This window comes from Dreissena polymorpha, chromosome 8 (genome assembly GCF_020536995.1).
Source record: "Dreissena polymorpha isolate Duluth1 chromosome 8, UMN_Dpol_1.0, whole genome shotgun sequence".
NCBI classification, from domain to species: Eukaryota; Metazoa; Mollusca; class Bivalvia; order Myida; family Dreissenidae; genus Dreissena; species Dreissena polymorpha.
The window spans coordinates 18,995,417-19,019,421 of NC_068362.1; the positions used below are offsets into that span (position 1 = coordinate 18,995,417).

The following is a 24,005-nucleotide window of genomic DNA, read 5'->3' on the forward strand; positions in this document are numbered from 1 at the left end:
GCTCTGCCTTTATGGCCCCTCTCGCTGTCACCGGCTGTCGTCTTCATCCCCGAGACGGTTTCCCCAGCACGTTGAGCGCACTAGGTACCGGCGCCCCGGGGTCCCTCTTCAAAGCCACCCCCTCGATGTTCATGGGTTCCCTCCCCGCAGAAGGAACCCCGAGTCCGCCCCGTATGTCCTTCCACTGGTGGTTTTGCTGTCCCGCCGTACCCGTCCCTCTACAGACGGGACCTCTGGACCGGTACGGGCAGGCGAGCTCTCGACGATAAACAGCGGATTGGGGGATCCGCTGCATCCTGGAGAAGACAGCAGTCTCAGCAGTGAAGAAGACGTCCGGCTCGAGGGTGACGGACTCAGCTGGATTTGCTGAGCCATCCGCAGAAGATCAAGCCGCGAAACACACTCTTGACCTGCAGACGATTTATTGCTTACGGAGGATTCCGGAGATAGCCGATATATCACGATTTCTTTTAACAGTGTACTGTATGGCGAAGTTTTTACATGGATAAAAGGTAAACAATGAGAATATCTTGATAAATATTCGTCGGTTGTCATAATTTTAATGCTGATAAGACAGGTAAATTAAGTTCGAAAAACATACTTTAATAATGCAAGAAAAATATTTAATTATATTAGCACGCAATTCTCCAATCACTAAATACAATTTCAAGCTAGATCTAATTAAGTAATAAGTAGTTTCTGTAATGACTAATGACATATTCTTAATTTCTTATATAGCTGCTAGTCTCTGTAGTGCAATAAGTTCACTTCCAACAGCTTTGCTATTGGTTTAGCTCTTTAGCGACGTGGTTAAAGTGTCTGACTACCTCTCTGCAGGTCGTGGGTTCAATCCCCGGCCTGAGCTCAGTATTTTCACAATATCTCCATCAATTAGCATTTCAAGCAGGCGCGTGTCAGTGCAGGAAAATTCAAGGAAAAATTTATAGGAGATAAAAGTTATACATAATGTATTTTTGAGACTAAGAAACAAAGATGAATGTGTTAATTGAAAGAAGAAATATACAGTTAAAAGGTTAATAACAGCCAACCTGCTTAGAAACTGTGGTCTAGTTTGGTCACCCCCTGCCTAAACTGGTCCAGGATAGGTGCCTGTTCAATATTGGCTGGCAGTAAGTTCTCGATGATAGTAGCTGGATAGATGGAAAATTTGCAATTGTTATTGGGTGTGGGAATTTGTCGCAATTAAAGAGGGTCCAGATGTCTAGTGAGCCGGGTTGGAGGGATGATGTAAGGAGGCATTAGTACAGCAACCAGTCCGTGCACAATTTTGTAGAACATCAGTAGCTGGGAGTCAAACCTTCTGTTCTCAAGGGAATGCCACCCTAATTTTTCTAGCATGTGTGTAACGCTGTTCGGTATGAGTAATCATTGGTGACCCATTGAGCGGCCTTGCGTTGGACCATCTCGATCTTGTTGATGCTGTATTGTGTATGTGGGTTCCACACTGAGCTAGTACTTTACTCAAGTTGTTGGCGGACAAGGGTTTTACAGGCATAATCTCTAATGCGTGGATGCTTTTTGGGAATGTTGCGTTTAATGAAGTTTAGCGTTTGACTGGCTGTTGTGGTAACCTGGATTATGTGTTTATTCCAACTGAGGTAAGGTGTGATGCAAACACCCAAGTATTTATCATCACTCACTGTCTCTAGGGTTTGGCCGTGGAGTGTGTATGTGGATTTGTAGGGGTGTTGTGACCTTGTGATGTTCATAACCGTACACTTGGAAAGATTCAGTGGGATTGTCGACCGTGAGAATGTGAGATAGACAGCAGTGTCATCAGCAAATAACCGGACCTGTGAAACTATGTTTTCGGGCAGATCATTTATGTAGAGCAAGAAGAGAAGAGGGCCGAGAACAGAGCCCTGAGAGACACCGGATGTGACTGGTACCTCGTCTGAATTGTCACCATTGACCAAGACAGACTGACGGCGACCAATAAGGAAAGATTTGACCGCTTGTAACGTGCTATCTAGGATGCCGTCTTTGTGCATTTTGTAGAGTGTCTTCAAGTGATTGACCTTGTCGAATGCTTTCGAGAAATTCAGGAGTATTAAGTCTGTTTGTTGGTAATGTTTTCCGCTAAATAACTTTAGTTTGAAAGAAATACAGAAATTGTGTTCATCCTTTATTACTTGTCTATTCATGCAGTAGTTTTATCTATACTTCTCACCCAGTCTTCAACCTAAGCCATGATGCTGTGGTTAAGGTTTGCTTACTGCTTTATGGATATACAGCTTTAATATTTGTTAAAAGTTATTGTGATTTTGTAGGTTACCCTAATAATTTGATCTATAAACTGCATATACATTTTTGGAAATTGTGGTTGTAATCAAAGCAAAATTACTTCTTAAGCAGTTGTTTAAAAATATGATTCGTCCAAAATATGTTGTACCAAGATGAAATGTAATAATGTCAAACAATTTTGCAATCCTGATTATGTAACAGCATTGTATACCACCTCTGTAAGTTTAACAGATTCATCGGATTGTCACCAAATCTAATTAAAATCTGTGTAGGTAATGAACACCCAGTTCAGTTAAAGATTTTTGTTGTTTTATTATGCCAATTAGATGCAGGAATTAAAGTTATTTCTGTTTGATAAGATTGAATTGTTCTTTAAAGCCTTTATAAAAGTCTGAGTCAAACAGGTTTCATCAGATCTATGTAATAATTAAAAAATCAATCTTTAACATCTGATAATTTTCAAAACTCTGGTTTCCATGGCAACTTTATGCTTAGAACGAAAAAGGTTGTGATACATGAGTATTGTTATAATGCCATCATTAACAATATAATTGGTAAAGGCGGATTTAAAATGAATGGATTGATTTGAGTGGATGATTAACCAATATGACATGTTAATGTGGATGCTGCTAGCCGAGCATGTGTTTAAGAGTACATTTTATTCTCCGGTGCAATTTAATAAAGTGCTCTTACTTATTTCATAGCATGCATTGTAATGGCATATATATTTGACAGATAATAGTGACATTAGCATATTTAAAGGTGACTTCAATCTGGTTTTGCAGTGTGGAATAGGATAGTCTATGGTTAGCTCCCCCCATGTATAGCTCCGTGACACTGACCTTAATGCATGAATATATTAAAGTACTGTTGAAAAGAATCAATTAGTTTCCGTTTTAGAAGCGATTTCAATCATACCTTAACAAGATAATAATTGCAATGGTCTCTGTAAACTCATGCAAAGTGTTCAAGCACTAAAACGTAAATAAAAATAAACAAATAAATGTATTCCTATTTTTTTTTCTAATATTCAATGTTTTCAGCTATGACTTCCATAGGTGACAACATTTTATAAACTTGTAATCGTTCAACAGTGATAATGTTGATCTTGTTTATACTGTTATTGTTCACTACATGATTATTACATTTCTGTCTGCCTTTATGATAACACATTCACCTTTTAAATAGTACGCCAACCTGGGAACCTTGATAAAGAGTTGGTACACAATGATCAATGATGTGTTTCAAATTTTCTCATGACTAGCTTTTGTCTTTGTTAACTGATTTTAGATAATGGCTTCATTCAAAATCGGTCAAAGATATTGCTCAAGTCTACTTATAGGTTGATCCCTGATTTTTATGTGGTGAACCATGTAGAAATGGTAAGTTGAGATGTGAGCAATGCAATAAATAGTTTCAAAGCCTTTTTTGTGTCTGCTTATAAAGTGTTTTTTGTTGAAGTCTCGTAACTTTTGAACCTTGCATAATTAAATTGACTTCTTCTTGTGTAATATATGGATCATGCATGCAATACAAAAATATGTAAACATATCAATTTCACACAAAGCAAAGCAAAAAGGACTGAAAGTCCAGCTTTTATACAGATTCAAGATTTTTTTAATAACTTAAAGGGACCTTTTCACAGATTTAGCATATAATAAAGTTTGTCATTTAATGCTTTATATTAATAAATGTGAACATCAGATCTAAAAAGCTCCAGTAAAAAAAAATATATAAAGAAAGGAAAAAAAGTAACCCTCAACTGGGCTCGAACCACTGACCCCTGAAGTAAAAGTTTAATGCTTAGACCACTTGGCCATTCTAGCTCATACAGTAAGTGATTTATTATATATTTATATAAGCAAGTCTTGTAGTGTCAAAAAATCTAACGACAATAACAGAACTCTCCAAATTATTCAATCGTTTTGCGTTGCAACACTTTATTATTTTCTGGTTTTTAAATCGTGAAAAGATGCATATAATAGATATTTTAGAGCATAGTAAATGTTCAGTGTTACTGTTTCCTCACAATATCATAACTACAACGATCATTTGCGAATCTGAAACAATTTGTCTAAATTTTGAAAATTTATTAAAACGTGAAAAGGTCCCTTTAAGCTATGACACTAATTTACTAATTAATGTCCATCATGCAAAGAAGCTTGTTCAAAAGTCTGGAATTGTTCGAAATAACTGTTTAATGTTTATGTCTGTTTAATTAAATTGTTACTTTAAATTGACAAATGATAAATGAATAGATCAGAAATCCGTGAAAATCCTAAAATAAATTAACCTAATAATATTGTCTGATATAAATAATTATTGCTTGTCTTGTCTTCTGAGCGAAAATTCAGACGCGTGTGTTCTGACACAAATGAAATATAATAGCAGCATCATTTTAAGAAAGACATATTGTCAGGTCGTTTCAATCCAATGATTTTTAGCTAAACATTGTCCCTTTATTAACAAGATATAATTTTCTAAGGATTTTTTTATTGCAAGATCTCAGAATCTAGTGATCTGAATTTTGTATACAGTATCATTATTGGACGAACATGTCTATCATTGTCTGATCATTCTCCTCCTGTGAATGAACAGGAAGTTTTAGGATATTTTTTTTAAGAATGCGTCATTTAAATGCAACAATATGCTGTGGAAGTAAAAAGCTGCCATTAATTTACAAAGCATTTTTATGCTACCAAGAGGTCATGGGCATATTTTAGATCGTTCTGGCTTTTTGATATTTAAGGGAGTGATGTCCCTATTTCAATGCTAATGATAAACCCAAACAAAGCATGGATCATTCTGAATTTTGCTGACAATTGTCATGGAATAAGTGGGTGTTGATTTGAGTTGCATAAGCGACTAAAATTAGTTACAGTGAAAGAAAAATCAATGACAGAATGATGCTAAGTGATGTAAGTCCTGATAACTCAACACTTGTATTAAATTGCCTGCATTGACAGATAGAGCCTGAGAAACAATACAGTGCGGTGAAATAAGCACTAGTGAATTTAAGTTATTGGAATAAGTAAACATAACAGTCATTAGGGAATATCATTCGGTCTAAAAAATCTTAGAAAGTGTTGAATGTAAATATTGTGTTTGGAGCATGAGGACATGACAGTCAGCACAGAATGTTTTTCTCAAATACTATATTTATATAGCAAGTGTTTGAAGAAGATTATCAGTTGCATTACACATGTAGCTTTTTGTCTTCTTGTATTTTGTACGGGAAAATTATCACTTAGTGATATTCAAACAATTGGTAAAACAACAAAGAAGTGAAATGATAAGCAAAGTAAATGTTTGCGGTGTGGATAGTTCGGAATTGTAATAACAGTGATTTGCAGCTAAGTGGTTAGTTGTTTTTGAGCTCTTTATAGACATACCATAATTAAGTTATTGTTTACACTAATATTAACAGTTTTAATTGATTCCAAAAATCCTGATTTTACTATTGCTGTTTTTAATACCATATATCTATGATTCAAGTACGGTTTTTGGCTGCCTCACACATTAGATTGTAAAGTTTGGATTGTACGGGCACATTTCGTTGATACGTATTTTGACAAATTTGTAGTCCCTCAGAGAGTTAAATTAAATTAACGACCTTTCTTACTGGATTCAATTTTTAAAGGCTTCAATTCCAACCCTTAGATACTCATGAACAGCAAAGAGTATAAACCTGAACAGACTGTGAGTTACTCGCAGGCTGTTCTGGTTTTTATGCTGATTACACATAGCCATTTAACTTTGCTTCTGAGTGTGCAAGGGTTATATCTTTCAGAAGTACACATTTTACAGCTTATTCACACCACACAAATATTTCATTTTGACAAGGCTTAATAAAAAGACATTTGCAACCTCAGTTACTTACTTATGTAACATTCAGTGCTTTCCACAGGATTTTTGTCAGGCGCCCCGGGGCTGCTAGGGGTGGTTCGGGTGTGCCCTCCGGACGTTGATTTTTAAAAAATTTAACGTGTCAATTCACGTTCTGTGGTGCGTTATAACTCAAAGATAAACAGCTTCAAAAGACGTCATTTGGTGCGCTATGACTCTTCAAAAAAATTCCCCAGTCATTAAAAAATTTTTTTTTTGGTATTGTTTAATTGTTTTAAAACTTTCCCGCACAGATAGTAAAATCCCGACTCGAACGATTGCCCAATACATCCGTTTCAACCCGACTCTTTTACTGTATACTTACTACTTTTCAAGTTTCTATTTATTACCCGATAATCCCGTTTATTCCGTTTTTATCAATCACTTTCTGGTAAATATTTACGATGAAAACTCTCAAGTATTTCTTTAACACAAACCTTGCCATTTTTTAAGTGACTATAGATTTGATGAAATATTGCCTCTGAATATGCGTCAATCCCCTGACCTGTTGTGTGCTTGTTAAAACGCTCAATACACGCACGCTTTTGTATGCAAATGACGCGACGTTGTACATGCAGTATAATTTTCGCGCTCTTTTTAATTGAGAAATAGATTCGACAAAAAATAAATTTGCAAAATTAATTATTCCCATTTGAGATTTCAACAAATATTAACCGTTGCGTTATAAGTTCAACGATAATTTGTTTAAACACTTTACGAGTCGAATAAATGTTTTGACGGAATTATGCATGAAATTCACGTTGTCCACGAGGATCACGGCTGGTTGCCATGATCAGTCTTCTTTCTATCGATTATCGGACGAAACATTTAAAAGTGTGCATAATTAATTCAACGAAAATTTGTTAAAGCGCATTACGTGTCGAATAAATGTCCGAAAAACGAGGTGAATCAGTTCTATAAATGGACATGATGAAATATACATGTACTGGAATTAAATTGTCACATAATTGTAACCGGGAGTCATTTGCACAACTTACTCGCTATAATAATTAATTGTTAACCACTTGCAATTAATTTCTCGTATTAATTATGAGTCATAAGTAACACTTGTTTACAGTAAAAAGGTGTGATGATGATGCCCGAAACCGTCTTTAATGTACTTTACTGTACTAATTACCGGTTTTATATTACGTAAATGGTAGAACTTCTTGCTAATCAAGCTGCGATAAACTCTTACTTCATGCACGACGTCAATCAAAAATAATGGTCGATAGTTAACCCCGCGTTCATAAGCATTCGCGTTACCGATTGGAAGATGAACTTCACAGTTTGACGACTGGAAAGTTACCAGATACATCCTTGTCAGCATTTAAATGACTGTGTAATGTGGCTAGAATAATCGATACGCGCGTCATGCTATTCTCTTATCAGTGGATTATCCATTACCCCATGTGGTGTTTATGGCGATTACTTGTGAAAGTAGGTACCGAGTGCTCTTTTAAAACAGGGAATATTGATACTCTGATAGAGAAACCTTGATTTTTTTGGACAATCTCCACTTTTTTTTTACTAAAAAATACACTTATCGGAAAATTTCAAGCGCCCCGGGGAGACTGATTTCGAAATTCAAGCGCCCCGGCAATGGGGCCCTTAAATGGCCTGGGGAAAACCCTGGTAACATTTGATATTTATATAACTGGTATTTATGTTTCTGGCCTATTCTGTGAGGCAAATGGGATATCAGCAGGGGAAATTTGGTTTTATTTGAGTGAAGCTTGATGGTAATTTATAGGGTGATGGGTGAAAACTAAGGGCAGCTTGGTGCTCCCACAAGGTATTCAGCTTTAAATTTATTACTTATTATGTGTTTTGATATTTGTGTACATCAGTAATTTTGAATATTTTTTAACATCTTAATTTTTTAACAAGAACAGGTTAAGTATTTGTATTGTTTTGCTTGGAACTAAATAATAACAGTCTATATTTTTAACTTTATTTATTGTGCTGAATAGAAAACTGTTGCACTTGAAGCTGTGGAGTATGCATTATGGAAGTTTTGTTAAGTTTTTGTTTAGTACATGTACATGAAGGAATGATTTGATCATTTTATTATAGAATACAATTGGTTATAATTATAATAAACACAATTGACTTCAAAGTTGAAGGAGATTACATAAATACAGTCGTAACTACAGTGTGTCTCAAATGTCCCATTCTGTCACAAGCACCTTTGTGAGGATTTAAATGCAAGTCATTTTGCTTATAGGTTACGTATGCGCAATTAATTTCCTTCTATATTACATATAAAATAGTAAAAGTTTGATATCAATTTTTACCCTGATCAAGCGAATAGTCACTATATCATCATACATCATTGGAAAAATAAATGCATGATCTTTTGAAAAAAATGCATGTCATTAAATTCTATACGCCGTAACTCAAAATATTTACCTTAGATTAGGCACACAGGTTTTGACACCTGTGGAGGCGGCCATTTTGGGCTAAAATAGTATGACCTACTTTCAAAGCCGGGAACCATCAACAGAAAAAGTAGAGCACAAAAATGGCTTTTTTTCTTATTGCTTACAAATATACCTTCAATTTGATACCAAAACGTACCATTTGCAATGTATTTTACAAATCCTAGGCAGCTTGCACTGAACAATGTGTGCTTAGTATCAAGGTGACTGCATGTAAGCCTGCAAACAGGAGTTCCGGTTTGGGGTTATGTAACCTATAATACAATGTTGAGCTTACGAAATGGCTAAACCTAGTGACTGTCAAAGCCACTGTTAACCCTCCCTTTCCCCCATAAGAAGCAAAGTGAAAAGTGAAAATCAGGTTTTATGCTGTTTGACTCTCATAAGTATCTAAGGGTTTGAAATAAAGCTTTTAAAACTTGAATTTAGTAAGAAAGGTATTTAATTAGATTAAACTTTCTATGGCGCTAGAAATGTGTCAAAATAAGTATCTAAGTGGTTAAGGGTTCAGCATCATATATAAAAAAATCAAGTGACAGTGATTATTCTTTACTAAAGTTATCGCTTTGTTGTAGCTTAGAAATAAAATATACAGATGCTTTGATCACTCTGTTTACTATGTCAATGTTAACATAACCAGTATGTTGTAGATTGAACAAATCCAATTTTATATCAGTCAATTTTTACCAAACCTCTAAATTGGAGCTAAGAAATACAAAAGTATATCAGATATAATTTATTTATATTTTTTATTTCAGATGAAGCATAGGAAACTGGAAATGGAAAAGCAACAGGTCGCTATAGAAAGTAAAGATTGCAAGCAACATGTGGAACAGCAAGAGGGACCATCACAGAGTACAGACTGCACGCCAGTTGTGAAAGAGCCCTTTCCAAAGTATGTGATTCGGTATTTTACCAATATTATTCACCATTCACTATTTTTGTTGATTCTTGTGCATCCCTCAACAACCAAAATCGGCTGATTAAAATAAGATCAAACAAAATGACAGATTTTATAAATCTATGAACTTTCACATAAAAAAGTACACTACGTCTAGCGCGATTTCTGCCATCCACCACACTCCCACCGTGGACAATTTTTCCTGAGCGTGGAAAATCACCGAGATCGGAAGGTGTTTCCATCATAATAGATCGTGTCGACAGTGGCTAAACACCGCGGGCGTTATCGGGAAATCGATCTCACGGTGGACCACCATGATCGTGGTGGACCACCGCGGCCTCGGTGGTTCGCGGTTAAATACAGGTAAATGTGAATGAACAGGTATATTTCGATATTGCAGACAGTATAATTTTTGCAAAGTTTTAGAATGTTTTGTTACATTTGTATGTACATTTGTATACATTGTAAATTGATTGTTAACAATCGTTATTATTTTATATTATTTACCCTCGTTCCAGAATCATTTGACATGTCCTACATCAAGCATGATGTACTTTATGTTTTGTTTCTACAGTTTCTGCGTGAAGAATTACTTGTTGTTTATTTAAAGAATTGTTTGTTTTTGTTCAAATTTCGGAAATGCTTTCTTGTAAGTGCACGTATAGCTTGCCAATAATTACATATCAACATGTTACGTGTTATTTGATTCTGACTATGTAGGTGACTCCCATGTAGAGTTGATAATTACTTAATTAATTATAAAAGATCTGTTAATTGGTAATTAGTTTCTGTGAATGTCAAATTAGAGTTTCTTTATTTACCAATTAACCTAATTATATCAAAATATATCGCTGTCTTATCGAGTAGATGAGAGTGTGAATATTTGTTTTGATTGTAATAGAAAATACCGACAGAAGTGAGAAGATGCGTTCAATTACCATCTGTTCTGTTATGTGTAAATCAATGTAAACAACAAATTCTCCATTTTATTTGATATAGTAAATTCATGTAGACATCAAATTCTCAATTTTATTCGATATAGTAAATGGATGTAGACATCACATTCTCCATCAATATTTTGTAAGAAAACAGTAGCGTTTTATTCGTATTGTAATAAGGCACATGTACAATAAATAGACATACATATACATGTATAACAAAATCATATTTATAACATAATCAGTATTTTAATGCATGTTTATAATATTAATAATAAAAACTCGTCAGCGTTGTTACTATGTTCATTATTTTCCGAAAACCATATTCTTGGTCGTATCTGAAATAAAAGAGTAAAATAGTTTTTAAAAAGCTAAATGTGAAATTATGACTCATTAAATTCACCGCGATTTCTTAACAACACTTCTTGTCGATACTTTATAAATTTGATATTTACCATAAAATTACGATTTCTTTTTTTTACGTTATTTTACATACAGTGTATGTTTCAAAATGAACTTGTTATTGAACAAAGAACAGGTATACAAATAGTTCCTCACCAACATGACAACTGATCTTTTCGCATGACTATGATATTAAAATATCGCGGAATTTAATACTTACTGCGGATGTCTCGAATTTGTACATGTACATTTATTCGATCCAATACATGTAACAAAAGAAACAGGAAATCACAAAAATAGTCTGATATCAAATTACATGTACATGTTACATGTATGTATGTTATTGTTGGCGAGCTATATATGTACACAAACGAGCAAGGGTTTCTCGAAAGGTTAACAAAAAACAAATCTTTAATTAAGAACAACAAGAGAAACTTCATGCAGAAACATTTGAAACAAAACCTGAAGCATGAAACGCAAACTTTGCTCACGCTCGATGTAAGACATGTCAATGATTCTGTAAAGAGGGCAAACACGAGAGAAAAGAGTTGAACATCCGGTGATTTTATTATGAAGTGCATGTAATACATGTGCAAACAAAGTTTAAAAAAACAACATTATACGATCTGCAATGTGAATGAACATGTACATTTCGATATTGCAGACCGTACATTTGTATAATGTTGTTGTTGCACATGTATTTCACCGCGAACCACCTAGAACGTGGTGGTCCACCCCGATTGCGGTGGTCCACCGTGAGATCAATTTCCCGATAACGCCGAGACTGACACTGCAATTCGCCACAGCGAAATCACCGTGTTCAACGGTGTATCGTGGTGAGTTAGTAATTGTCCACTCTGGGCTGAATCACGGTGATGTGATGTGGATGGCAGAAATCGCGCTAGACGTAGTGTATAGACAGTATTTGATTTAGCATTTGCTCATATACAGCAATTTTCTGGAGATTCTAAACATAATTTTTCTGGTGATCCATCTTTATAAATATCTTAGTATATAATGCATTATGATAAAGCTTGCCACCATTATTATGACATTTACATTTATGCATGATTATATAAAAAAGTACGTAAATGCATGAACATATATAAATAAAAGTTCCTTTATAATGAATATATTAGTGACCTACTATAAATAATGTGAATCAAGCAGAGTGTGTTGCAGTATGAAACTTATGCATGAACAAAATTTAATACAAAATTAAGGAAACAATTCAAGTGCGTAATTTATGCTTAAAAATTTACGACCATCAAGTAAAGGTTGGCAATTGCTACATTTTTAGCTCACCTGAGCTTTTGTGATCGCCTTTTGTCCGTCGTCCGTTGTTTGACGCCAACATTTGCCTTGTTTACTCTCTAGAGGCCACATTTATTGTCCAATCTTCATGAAATTTGGTCAGAAGATTGGTTTCAATGATATCTTGGATGAGTTTGAAAATGGTTACACTTGCTTGATAAACATGGCTGCCTAGGGGCGGGGCATTTTTCCTTATATGGCTATATATGGCTATAGCAAAATCTTGTTAACACTCTAGAGGCCACATATATTGTCCGATCCTCATAAAACTTGGTCAGAAGATTCATCCCAATAATATCTTGGATGAGTTCGAAAATGATGTCAGTTGGTTGAAAAACATGGCCGGCAGGGGGCGGGGCATTTTTCCTTATATGGCTTTTGTAAAACCTTGTTAACATTCTAGAGGCCACATTTATTTTCCGATTTTCATGAAACTTGCTCAGAAGATTTGTCTCAATGATATCCTGGATGAGTTCAAAAATGGTAACCTTTGCTTGAAAAACATGGCTGCCAAGGGGCGAGGCATTTTTCCTGATATGTCTATAGTAAAACCTTGTTAACACTCTAGAGGCCACATTTATTTTTCGATCTTCATGAAATTTGGTCAGAAGATTTGTCTTATTGATATTTTCGATGAGTTCGAACATGGTTAAGTTTGATTGAAAAACATGGCTGCCAAGGGGCGGGGCATTTTTTCTTATATGGCTTTAGTAAATCCTTGTAAACACTCTAGAGGCCACATTTATAGTCCGATCTTCATGAAACTCGGTCAGAAGATTTATCCCAACAATAACTTGGACGAGTTCAAATATGATGCCGGTTGGTTGAAAAACATGGCCACCACGGGGGCCGGGCATTTTTCCTTATATGTCTATAGTAAATCCTTGTTAACACTCTAGAGGTCACATTTATTTTCAGATCATCATAAAACTTGGTCAGAAGATTTGTCCTAATGATACCTTGGATGAGTTCGAAAATGGTAACCATTGTCTGAAAAACATGGCCACCAGGGGACGGGGCATTTTTCCTTTTATGGCTATATATGGCTATAGTAAAACCTTGTTAACACTCTAGAGGCCACATTTATTGTCCAGTCTTCATGAAATTTGGTCAGAAGATTGGTCTCAATGATATCTTGGATTAGTTTGAAAATAATTATGTTTGCTTGAAAAACATGGCTTCCAAGGGGCAGGGCAATTTTCCTAATATGGCTATAGTAAAATCTTGTTAACACTCTAGAGGCCACATTTACTGTCCGATCGTCATGAAACTTGGTCAGAAGATTCATCCCAATAATATCTTGGATGAGTTAAAAAATGATGCCGGTTGGTTGAAAAACATGGCTGCCAGGAGGCGGGGCATTTTTCCTTATATGGCTATCAGGGATCATATTTTCCCGCAACATCAATCGGTCCGGATTTAAATGGGGAAAAAGGGTCCGAAAATTTATATCCGAAATCATGACAAATTACGTTAAAATATATACCATTGATTTTGCTATTCATGAAGATGGTATAATAAATGTACAAGTTAAATTCCCTTAGGCATTATTTTTAAACGGAACATACGAGTTTTCTCATTTTGTTTAATCATTTGCTAGTTCATTGACATTGGTTGTTTCGTGCGCTGTTTTATCTGACTGTTTTTCATCGTTGTCAATATTATTAGTCTGTGTAAATCTATACCGATGTTTTAAATTGTTGTCAAGTCGATAATAGCTTACAAACATGCATTGAACCAAACAAATGTCTGTGCGTAGGTTTGTTACTGACAATAACAAAACCAAATAGTTAAGAAATAATTCATGTACGTTATAGTTTATAGTCAAATAACCCACGGCCGATAGTTAAGATGCGTAGGGATTAAATGATTTGAAACCACGCATATAAACTTTCAGTCGTCTGTAATTCAACAACAAACAATGAAGAACAGGAATTATTACGATTCTAACACGATTTTTACTGAAGATTTATACAATGTATATTATTTTTCTTGTGTACTATTTTATGTGAAGTTCCGCCCATAAAAATAACTTTCGGCTGTTCTGTCGATCAGATCCGCGACTTTTATTTATTTATTGCCGAATTGTTACGCTGGTGGAAAATGTATCGGCATATTTTGTTTAATTACAGCGCGTGCTTTCAGTGTATAAGGTCCGCCCACAATTATTGCCGAATATCCGATTTTCTTCTTTGTTTATATGACAGTTTACTGTATCATGCATGAAATGCACAATTTCCACGAGGATAACATCGAGGTTTGTATCTCCAAAGTAACTGTCAACCATTTCATCCGGGACGAGTACACCTTACGGACCAATTGTGCTAGGTATAAGCCAGTGAAATTATCGATTGATATTGACACGGGGTTATTCACGCATGACTAATACACAGCCGCGCGAATCTTCGCTGCTTGGGGCCATACTCTGATACTAGTCAGCTGACGTGCAATAATCTGGTCCTGACAGTTTTAGAGACTGCAGCGAATGGTTTATCACACCTAATCGAGATAAGAATGTAATTAGGGTGTGCACTGTGTACTCGATTTCATGACATGGGAATTTTAGCAAACAGAATCAGACCGACTGTTTGGGATTTTCAATCGGTCTTTCATGACCTCAATCGGTCTAGGACCGACAAAACCGACAAAAATATGATCCCTGATGGCTATAGTAAAACCTTGTTAACACTCTAGAGGCCACATTTAGTTTCCGATCTTCATGAAACTTGGTCAGAAGATTTGTCCCAATAATATCTTGTTATCTCAGGTGAGCGACTTTGGGCCTTTCAGGCCCTCTTGTTATTAGAAGTACAAAAATTAATGGTCTTCACAAACATAGTATTATTGAGGGATGGAAAAACTTTTTGAATATTCAATCCCATTCAAATGTATAGTTCAGACACCATTTGAATATTCCCAAAATATGTATTGTTTTTAAACCCCAAACATGTCCAATTTGAAGACCCTCAATATAAAGACCTACATTTTACATAATATTTCCAAATACAGAAATTTCAATGACCCATATATTTCTATGTCATCTGTCACTTGGATAGGTGATTTACAGCTTCATGCAAGTTACCATGTGAATAGGCACTGGACAGTCAAAAGTGCACCAAAACAATAGATGTGTGATTGTGATTCCTTTTAAGTGTAAAACTTTACTTTAGAGTATAAATAGCTTCATGTTTATCACATAATGTTATTGATTATAAAAAGGACTTGTGTTTAGCTCACATGAGCACAAAGTGCTCATGGTAAGCTATTGTGGTGACTGTGTCCGTCGTTAACTTTTAGATTGTTATGTGCCCAGTAGGGTGGCATAATTATAGTTGCAGTCTGACCATATGTCATTCAGTTAAAGAGTTTTTTACTAAATGCTTTCAGTTATTTCCCTGATTTTTAGCTCGGCTGTTTTCGGAGAAAACCCGAGGTATTGTCATAGCCAGCTCGTCGTGTCCGTCGTCGTGTCTGCAGTCCGCGTCGTGCTAAAACCTTAACATTTTGTCAAGGTTTTGAACATTGGCTCTAAAATCAAAGTGCTTCCACCTACAACTTTGAAACTTCATATGTAGCTTCACCTTGATGAGTTCTACATGCCACACCCATATTTGGGTCACTGTGACCTCTAAAAAAAAAAAAAAATCTGACAAGCTTTCATTTCTTCAAAAATGCACCCACAGCCGAGTGTGGCACCCATTATGCGGTGCTCTTGTTTATGTGTGAGTCTACCTGCATGACTTGCAGATCAAGTTCGAGTTTCGTTTTGTCCTTTGACTTCTGCAAAAGTATGTGCCTTGGATTTAGGATTTTTTTTTAGAGTAACTGTTACAGTTTTTGGGACAGTTTTCCCCAAATGCTTCCTAAATGCGTGCAGATATGGACCTGATTTTTGGTGTGTGAATCTGCATATGACTAAAAGATCAAGTTTGAGTTTCATTCAGTTCCATTGATTTTTGGCCAAGTAATGTGCCTTGGACTTAGATATTTTCTCTATACTAACATTTTGTCAAGGTTTTGAACATTGGCTCTAAAATCAAAGTGCTTCAACCTACAACTTTGAAACTTCATATGCAGCTGCACCTTGATGAGTTCTACATGCCACATCCATTTACTATGTCAAAGGTCAAGGTCACTTTGACCTCTAAAAAAAAAAAAAAAAAAAAAATTCTGACAAGCTTTCATCTATTCAAAACTGCACCCGCAGCCAAGCGTGGCACCCGTTATGCGGTGCTCTTGTTGAACTTGTTGTTACGGCAATTAGACTTATGGATTTCTTTAAAATATTTCTAGGAATTTTCTTCGAAAGGCTTTCAGAGTTGATTTTTTTACACAATTACGGGCCTAGGGTGTTTTCAGATACTGACCTTATTTTTGTTGTGTGAGTCTACCTACATGACAAGATCAAGGCTGAGTTGCATTCCAGTGTATTGAATTTTGAAGAAGTGACACCCTTGGACTTTTTTCTCTAAAATAACACTTTTCCAGGATTTTCCCCGAAAAGCTTTCAGATACTTACCTGTTTTTTTGGTTTGTAACTACCTGCATCAGATCAAGGCACTGTTTTGTTCTGGTCTATTGATATTTTAAGTTACAAGCCTTGCAATTTTCTGTGAAATAAAAGTTTTACTGACTGTTTTCCTAAACACTTCAAAGTGCATTATCTTATCGAAGGCTTTTACCTGAATCAGATTCTTTAGACAAAAAAACACAAAATAGACTTATTAAAGTTGCTATGAGGTCAGAGACAACAATGCAGATTGATTTGAGTGGTTACTTTTTGCATCTCTAAATAACTGCCTTGTGACCGCAGTACACAGCTGAAAAATGGCTTTATGCTTGAAATCTAAGTACTGTTGGCCGCTATAGCCAGGTGACCGTTATACTTGGATGGAATCTAGACTGATCTCTGAATGCAGGTGACCGCTAAGTCAGGTTGGACTGTTGAATTTGGGTCACATATATCCGAAAACTAGGTAATTAGGACAAATCTTATAAAAACCTTGAAACAACTCCAGAGGCCACATGTATGACTAGATCTTGATGAAACTGGGTCAGAATGTTTATCCTGACAAGATCTTGACTGATTTTAAATGTGGGTCTTGTGTTTCCAAAAAGTAGGTCACAAGGTCAAATTGTAGAATAATAAACCTTGTTAATTGCCATGTTTTATTAATAAACTTATTTATAAAATATTCTTTCGGAATGTTTATCTTGACAATATCCAGACCAAATTCGAATCTGGGTCACATAGGGTTAAAAACTTAGTCACCAGGTCAAGTTTTGGACAATTCGTGTACCTTAAAATCAGATTAGTTCTTCAGAGCTATTACAGCCCTATGGTAACTTTTTTCATTACAAGTTCAATAAAAATGGATACTTCAATTGTTTAGTTACATATATTGTCAATAAATTATGAAAAGAACAATTTGTTGAAGTTTATACAAACAATTTGACATGAGGTACACACATAAAAACCATCTCTTATTGCAAATCGTTAAATATTGTTCATAACAATCATGGGAAGATTTGGATATGACATTGAATGAACAAGTAAATGTTTAAATACTAAATTTGATTTTTGGTGCCATCTCTAGTTTTATATTCAGTAATGGTACATTTTGCTTTTGGTGTCATTCACATGTCCTTTCGTTGTAAGTTTTGTAAGTTATACAATAGTGTAACTGTAACTTGCCATAAAAGTGGTCATACAACAGGACCAATCTTAGAATATTGGTTTGCTACATGTATCTTCAATTATAGTTACTTTTTGTCAAGAAGACAATGTGTCATTTACATTTTGTGTATTGGCAAGTGCTCTTATACAATGTTTATCACGATAAGGATTGATTAAAAAAATTGTAATCAACAAAATCTGGATTTGTTACTTAATGGCAAATGGTTTTCTTGTTGTTTTTTTATTTTTGCTATATATATGTATCAATACATATACATGTTTTCCAGAGATTCTAGGAAGAAGGGAGAGAAAATACGTCGTGATAAGCTGAACAACTATATATCCCAATTAGCAGAAGAAATCCCAATTGTCAAATATGCCCACAGGCGACTTGAAAAGTCTGCCATTTTGAGACTGGCAGTCAGCTTCTTGAAACTACATCACGGTATGCTGTGGTATTTCTAAAATTGTGTCGTGTTCTGTAAAAATTGGGCATAAAGCGTGTGCGTAAAGTGTCGTCCCAGATTAGCATGTGCAGTCCGCACAGGCTAATAAGGGACGACACTTTCTGCTTTTATGGTATTTTTCGTTTAAAGGAAGTCCCTTTTTACAGAAAATCTAGTTTTAGCCGAAAGTGTCGTCCCTGATTAGCCTGTGTGGACTGCACAGGCTAATCTGGGAGAACACTTTATGCACATGCATTATGCCCAGTTTTCTCAGAAGGCGACTCAATTACTCTTCATATACAACAAACAATTATAAATGAATATCACCAACATTGTGAACAACTGATCTATATGTTTTCAATAAAAGTATGTTTTTCTAAGTTTTTATGCCCCCTTTTCGAAGAAAAGGCGGCATATAGTGATCGGACTGTCCGTCTGTCCGTCTTTCCGTCACACTTTGCGTTTAGGTTTCGAAAAATGCTCATAACTTCTATGTCCCTTGAGATATAACCTCCATATTTGGTATGCATGTGTATATGGACAATGCCTTTCCATATGCACAAAAAAAATTACTCCTGTGACCTTGACCTTGAACTTGGGTCCGCGTTTATGTTTCGAAATCTGCGAATAGGTTTCGAAAAATGCTCATAACTTCTATGTCCCTTGAGATATAACCTTCATATTTGGTATGCATGTGTATATGGACAAGGCCTTTCCATACGCACACAAAATTTTACCCCTGTGACCTTGATCTTGAACTTAGGGTCCCTGTTTAGGTTTCGAAATCTGCATTTAGGTTTCGAAAAATGCTCATAACTTCTATGTCCCTTGAGATATAACCTTCATATTTGGTATGCATGTGTATATGGACAAGGCCTTTCCATACGCACACAAATTTTTACCTCTATGACCTTGACCTTGAACTTAGGGTCCGCGTTTAGGTTTCGAAATCTGCGTTTAGCTTTCGAAAAATGCTCATAACTTCTATGTCCCTTGAGATATAACCTACATATTTGGTATGCATGTGTATATGAACAAGGCCTTTACATACGCACACAATTTTTTACCCCTGTGACCTTGACCTTGAACTTAGGGTCCGCGTTTAGGTTTCGAAAAATGCTCATAACTTCTATGTCCCTTGAGATATAACCTTCATATTTGGTATGCATGTGTATACAGACAAGGCCTTTCCATATGCACACAAATTTTGACCCCTGTGACCTTGACCTTGAACTTAGGGTCTGTGTTTAGGTTTTGAAATCTGTGTTTAGGTTAGAAAAAAGCTCATAACTTCTATCAAGCGTTTATAGGGGGCATAAGTCATCCTATGGTGACAGCTCTTGTTTTTAACCAGGTTTTCCAAAGGAAAAGACTGGTTATTAGATTGCGAATGTCGGCGGGCGGGCTGGTTGGCAGGCGGGCGTAACAAGCTTGTCTGGGCCATAACTTTGTGGTTCATTGTGAGATTTTAAAATCATTTGGCATATTTGTTCATCATCATTGGACGGTGTGTCACGCGAAAGAATTACGTCAATATCTCCAAGTTCAAGGTCACAATTTGAGTTCAAAGGTCAAAAATGGCCATAAATGAGCTTGTCTGGGCCATAACTATGTCATTCATTGTGCGATTTTAAAATCATTTGGCACATTTGTTCACCATCATTGGACGGTGTGTTGTGCCAAAGTATTAAGTCAATATCTCCAAGGTCAAGGTCACCACAACTAAAAATAGATTGATTTTGAAACAAGGGGGGTAACTATGAACAATCAATAACAATGCAAATTTTGATTTTGAGTTGTCTCTCTTTATCAGACTTTTTTTTCAAATTGAAATCAAGGTCGCCACGAGTAAAAATATATTGATTTTACACAAGGGGGTAACAATGCACATTTTGAATTGTCTCCCTTTATCAGACTTTTTTTTTCAAATTGAAAACCTGTTTTTTTGACAATTTTGTCCCTTGTTTAAATTCTAAGCTATTACAAAGTGAAAACATGAAAAGGATTCATGAGATGTCATGAAAGTGTTGTAAGTCCTTGGTTCCAACATTGTGGTAAAGATTTATTTAAATGCCCTTGTACATGTTTTCATGCCTTTTCACGACTAGACAAGTAAGCTAAAATTTACACACGTAGAACATTCATTTATCCTTAACTGTATGCATGAACATTTTTTTTCATTGGGAAACTTTAAAATTGATAAAACTATAGTTTGAAAATAAAATAAATTAAAATGTTGCAGTTTTATGCTATTTTCTATAAATCCGATTACTCTGCAATGTTTAAATTACAATTCTTTAATCTGTATAATAAACATTTTATGATAAAGACTGTGTTTTCTTAGTCAGTTGTCTTATTCTTACATAAAATGGTGGTTTTAAAACAGATTCTGAGTACTTTTATAAGCATTTTTAACGAATTTGACAGTGTGAAAAAGTTGTGTTGAATGTTCAATCAACATTTGAATTTTTACTTCATATCAGCCTGAACAAATATAATTAAGCTGTCATAATTTCAGGGTTGAAAAAAAAGTGGTACAAGATTGACCAGCAGTATCTACACACTTGGGTGAAAATGGTAAGATAGATTCTTTCTGGATTCAGAGCTAAACATCCAGACTTTGTATGTCTTCATTTGCCTTCAGAAGATCATGATTTCCCCTGTATAAGTTATTATCAGGTTTCACCATGTACAGTATCTGACAACAATTGTTTTTGCATGGTTATTTGCTTAGAACAACATCTTCATAAAACATGGTTCACATTTTGCAACAAACATTTTAAGTGAAATATTCTTGAAATAGTGTGAGGCAGTTTAATTAAAAATACGTGATTAACATAGCAACCAGATTGTCATGGCAACTGAATGCTGAGTATAGAAAATTAGCTAAAATTGTTGTAGATTCTATACATGTGCAACCATTCCTGTGTATACAGATGTAAGCGTTTTTTGCACAAACAAGGAATTACTGTTCAACTCTTTGATTTGCATTTTCAGTCCTTCTAAATGCTACATGCGAATTATTTTTGTTACAAAAAATGAAGAAAACTATCCACATGTAAAAAGCACAACCATCTTATCACTCTCAGGGCAGACACATAGCTTAGGCAGTGCTTTGTCATGAAATAATGTATATTAATGTATATGACCCTTTCATCAGGAAGTTTCTAGTTACATGTATACCAGTGGGCACATACTAAATATTAACTGTGTAGATGTGTATAATGTTGCATAGGTTAACTAACTCTTTCATAACTGCAATTCTGTTAACAGTGTTTTTTTTAAGTTTTGGGGGAAGGGGGTCGGGTCCCCTGAGGGGGGGAAAATTCGCGCGTAAAAGGGGAAAAGGGGGAAATTTCTATGCTTAGCTAGTAACAGTACAAAATCAAGTTTTAACACTATAATTCACCATACAGAGGAAGAAAAACATAATTCAAACTCGTTTTTTAGCTCATCTATTTTTTGAAAAAAAATTATGAGCTATTGTCATCACCTTGGCGTCGGCGTTGGCGTCCGGTTAAGTTTTGCGTTTAGGTCCACTTTTCTCAGAAAGTATCAATGCTATTGCATTCAAACTTTGTACATTTACTAACTATCATGAGGGGACTGGGCAGGCAAAGTTAGATAACTTTGGCGTGCATTTTGACAGAATTATGTGCCCTTTTTATACTTAGAAAATTGAAAATTTGGGTTAAGTTTTGTGTTTAGGTCCATTTTATTCCTTAAGTATCAAAGCTATTGCTTTCATACTTGCAACACTTACTAACTATCATAACGGGACTGTGCAGGCAAAGTTATGTAACTCTGACTGGCATTTTGACAGAATTATGTGCCCTTTTTATACTTAGAAAATTGAAAATTTGGTTAAGTTTTGTGTTTTGGTCCACTTTATTCCTACAGTATCAAAGCTATTGCTTTCATACTTGCAACACTTATAAACTATCATAAGGGGACTGTGCAGGCAAAGTTATGTAACTCTGACTGGCATTTGGACAGAATTATGGGCCCTTTATACTTAGAAAATTGAAAATTTGGTTAAGTTTTGTGTTTTGGTCCACTTTACCCCTAAAGTATCATAGATATTGCTTTCATACTTGGAACACTCGCAAACTATCATAAGGGTACAGTAAAAAGACAAGTTGCATAACTCTGGTTGTCATTTTTACGGAATTATGGCCCTTTTTTGACTTTGTAACTTTGAATATATGGTTAAATTTTGTGTTTCGATCCACTTTACTTCTAAAGTATCAAGGCTTTTGCTTTCAAACTTCAAATACTTTCATGCTATCATGAGGTTACTGTACCTGGCAAGTTGAATTTTACCTTGACCTTTGAAGGACCTTGACTCTCAAGGTCAAATTATTAAATTTTGCTAAAATTGCCATAACTTCTTTTTTTATGATTAGATTTGATTGATACTTTGACAAAACAACTCTTACCTGACATACCACAATAGACTCCACCCAAACCATCCCCTGTGCCCCCCCCCCCTCCCCGAATCCCCCCCCCTAAATAGTGGGGGACATATTGTTTTTGCCCTGTCTGTTGGTCTGTTGGTTGGTCTGTTGGTTGGTTTGCGCCAACTTTAACATTTGCAATAACTTTTGCAATATTGAAGATAGCAACTTGATATTTGGCATGCATATGTATCTCATGGAGCTGCACATTTTGAGTGGTGAAAGGTCAAGGTCAAGGTCATCCTTCAAGGTCAAAGTTCAAATATATGGGTCAAAATCGCTCATTTAATGTACACTTTTGCAATATTTAAATATTCAAGATAGCAACTTGATATTTGGCATGCTCATGGAGCTGCACATTTTGAGTGATAAAAGGTCAAGGTCATCCTTCAAGGTCAAAGGTCAAATATATGGGTCAAAATCGCTCATTTAATGTACACTTTTGCAATATTTAAATATTCAAGATAGCAACTTGATATTTGGCATGCTCATGGAGCTGCACATTTTGAGTGATAAAAGGTCAAGGTCATCCTTCAAGGTCAAAGGTCAAATATATGGGTCAAAATCGCTCATTTAATGTACACTTTTGCAATATTTCAATATTCAAGATAGCAACTTGATATTTGGTATGCACGTGTATCTCATGGTGCATCACATTTTGAGTGGTGAAAGGTCAAGGTCATCGTTCAAGGTCAGAGGTCAAATATATGTGGCCAAAATCGCTCATTTGATGAGTACTTTTGCAATATTAAAGATAGCAACTTGATATTTGGCATGCATGTGTATCTCATGGAGCTGCACATTTTGAGTGGTGAAAGGTCAAGGTCATCCTTCAAGGTCAAATATATGGGTCAAAATTGCTCATGTAATGTCACTTATGCAATATTGAAGCTAGCAATTTTATATTTGACATGCATGTGTATCTCGTGGAGCTGCACATTTTGAGTGGTGAAGGGTCAAGGTCATCCTCCAAGGTCAGACGTCATATACGAGGACATTGTGTTTCACAAACACATCTTTTTTTTTTTTTTTAAAGATCATCTCACAAATGACCACCACACCCTCACACTATACCCCCCCCCACCCACCCCCACCCAATTTTTTTTTAACGGTTAAAAAACACAAATATTTATTTTTATTATTTTATTATTTAAATACCGTCCAACCATCGCACCCAAGAATACCCTCCCCCCCCCTCGAATTTTTTGCATTTTTTTTTTCATTTTTGGTAGATAATGTAATAAATGTCCACACCCCCACACTATACAATCCTCTTCAC

The 24,005-nt window shown here is 35.5% G+C and overlaps 1 protein-coding gene across 2 annotated transcripts in view; it reads left to right on the forward strand.

The window, feature by feature from the left end:
* The first annotated feature begins 483 nt into the window (after positions 1-483).
* Positions 484-24,005, forward strand: part of LOC127842630 (aryl hydrocarbon receptor nuclear translocator-like protein 2) — a 50,025-nt gene continuing 26,503 nt past the window's right edge. The window contains exons 1-4 of one of the 2 annotated variants that reach the window (XM_052372244.1): positions 484-512; positions 9,350-9,486; positions 18,111-18,268; positions 20,788-20,846. In XM_052372244.1, the coding sequence (XP_052228204.1) occupies positions 9,350-9,486; positions 18,111-18,268; positions 20,788-20,846 (354 nt within the window). In that variant the 5' untranslated portion in view covers positions 484-512. Of the gene's footprint in view, positions 578-9,349; positions 9,487-18,110; positions 18,269-20,787; positions 20,847-24,005 lie in introns of both variants that reach the window. The other variant, XM_052372243.1, reaches the window with a different exon arrangement.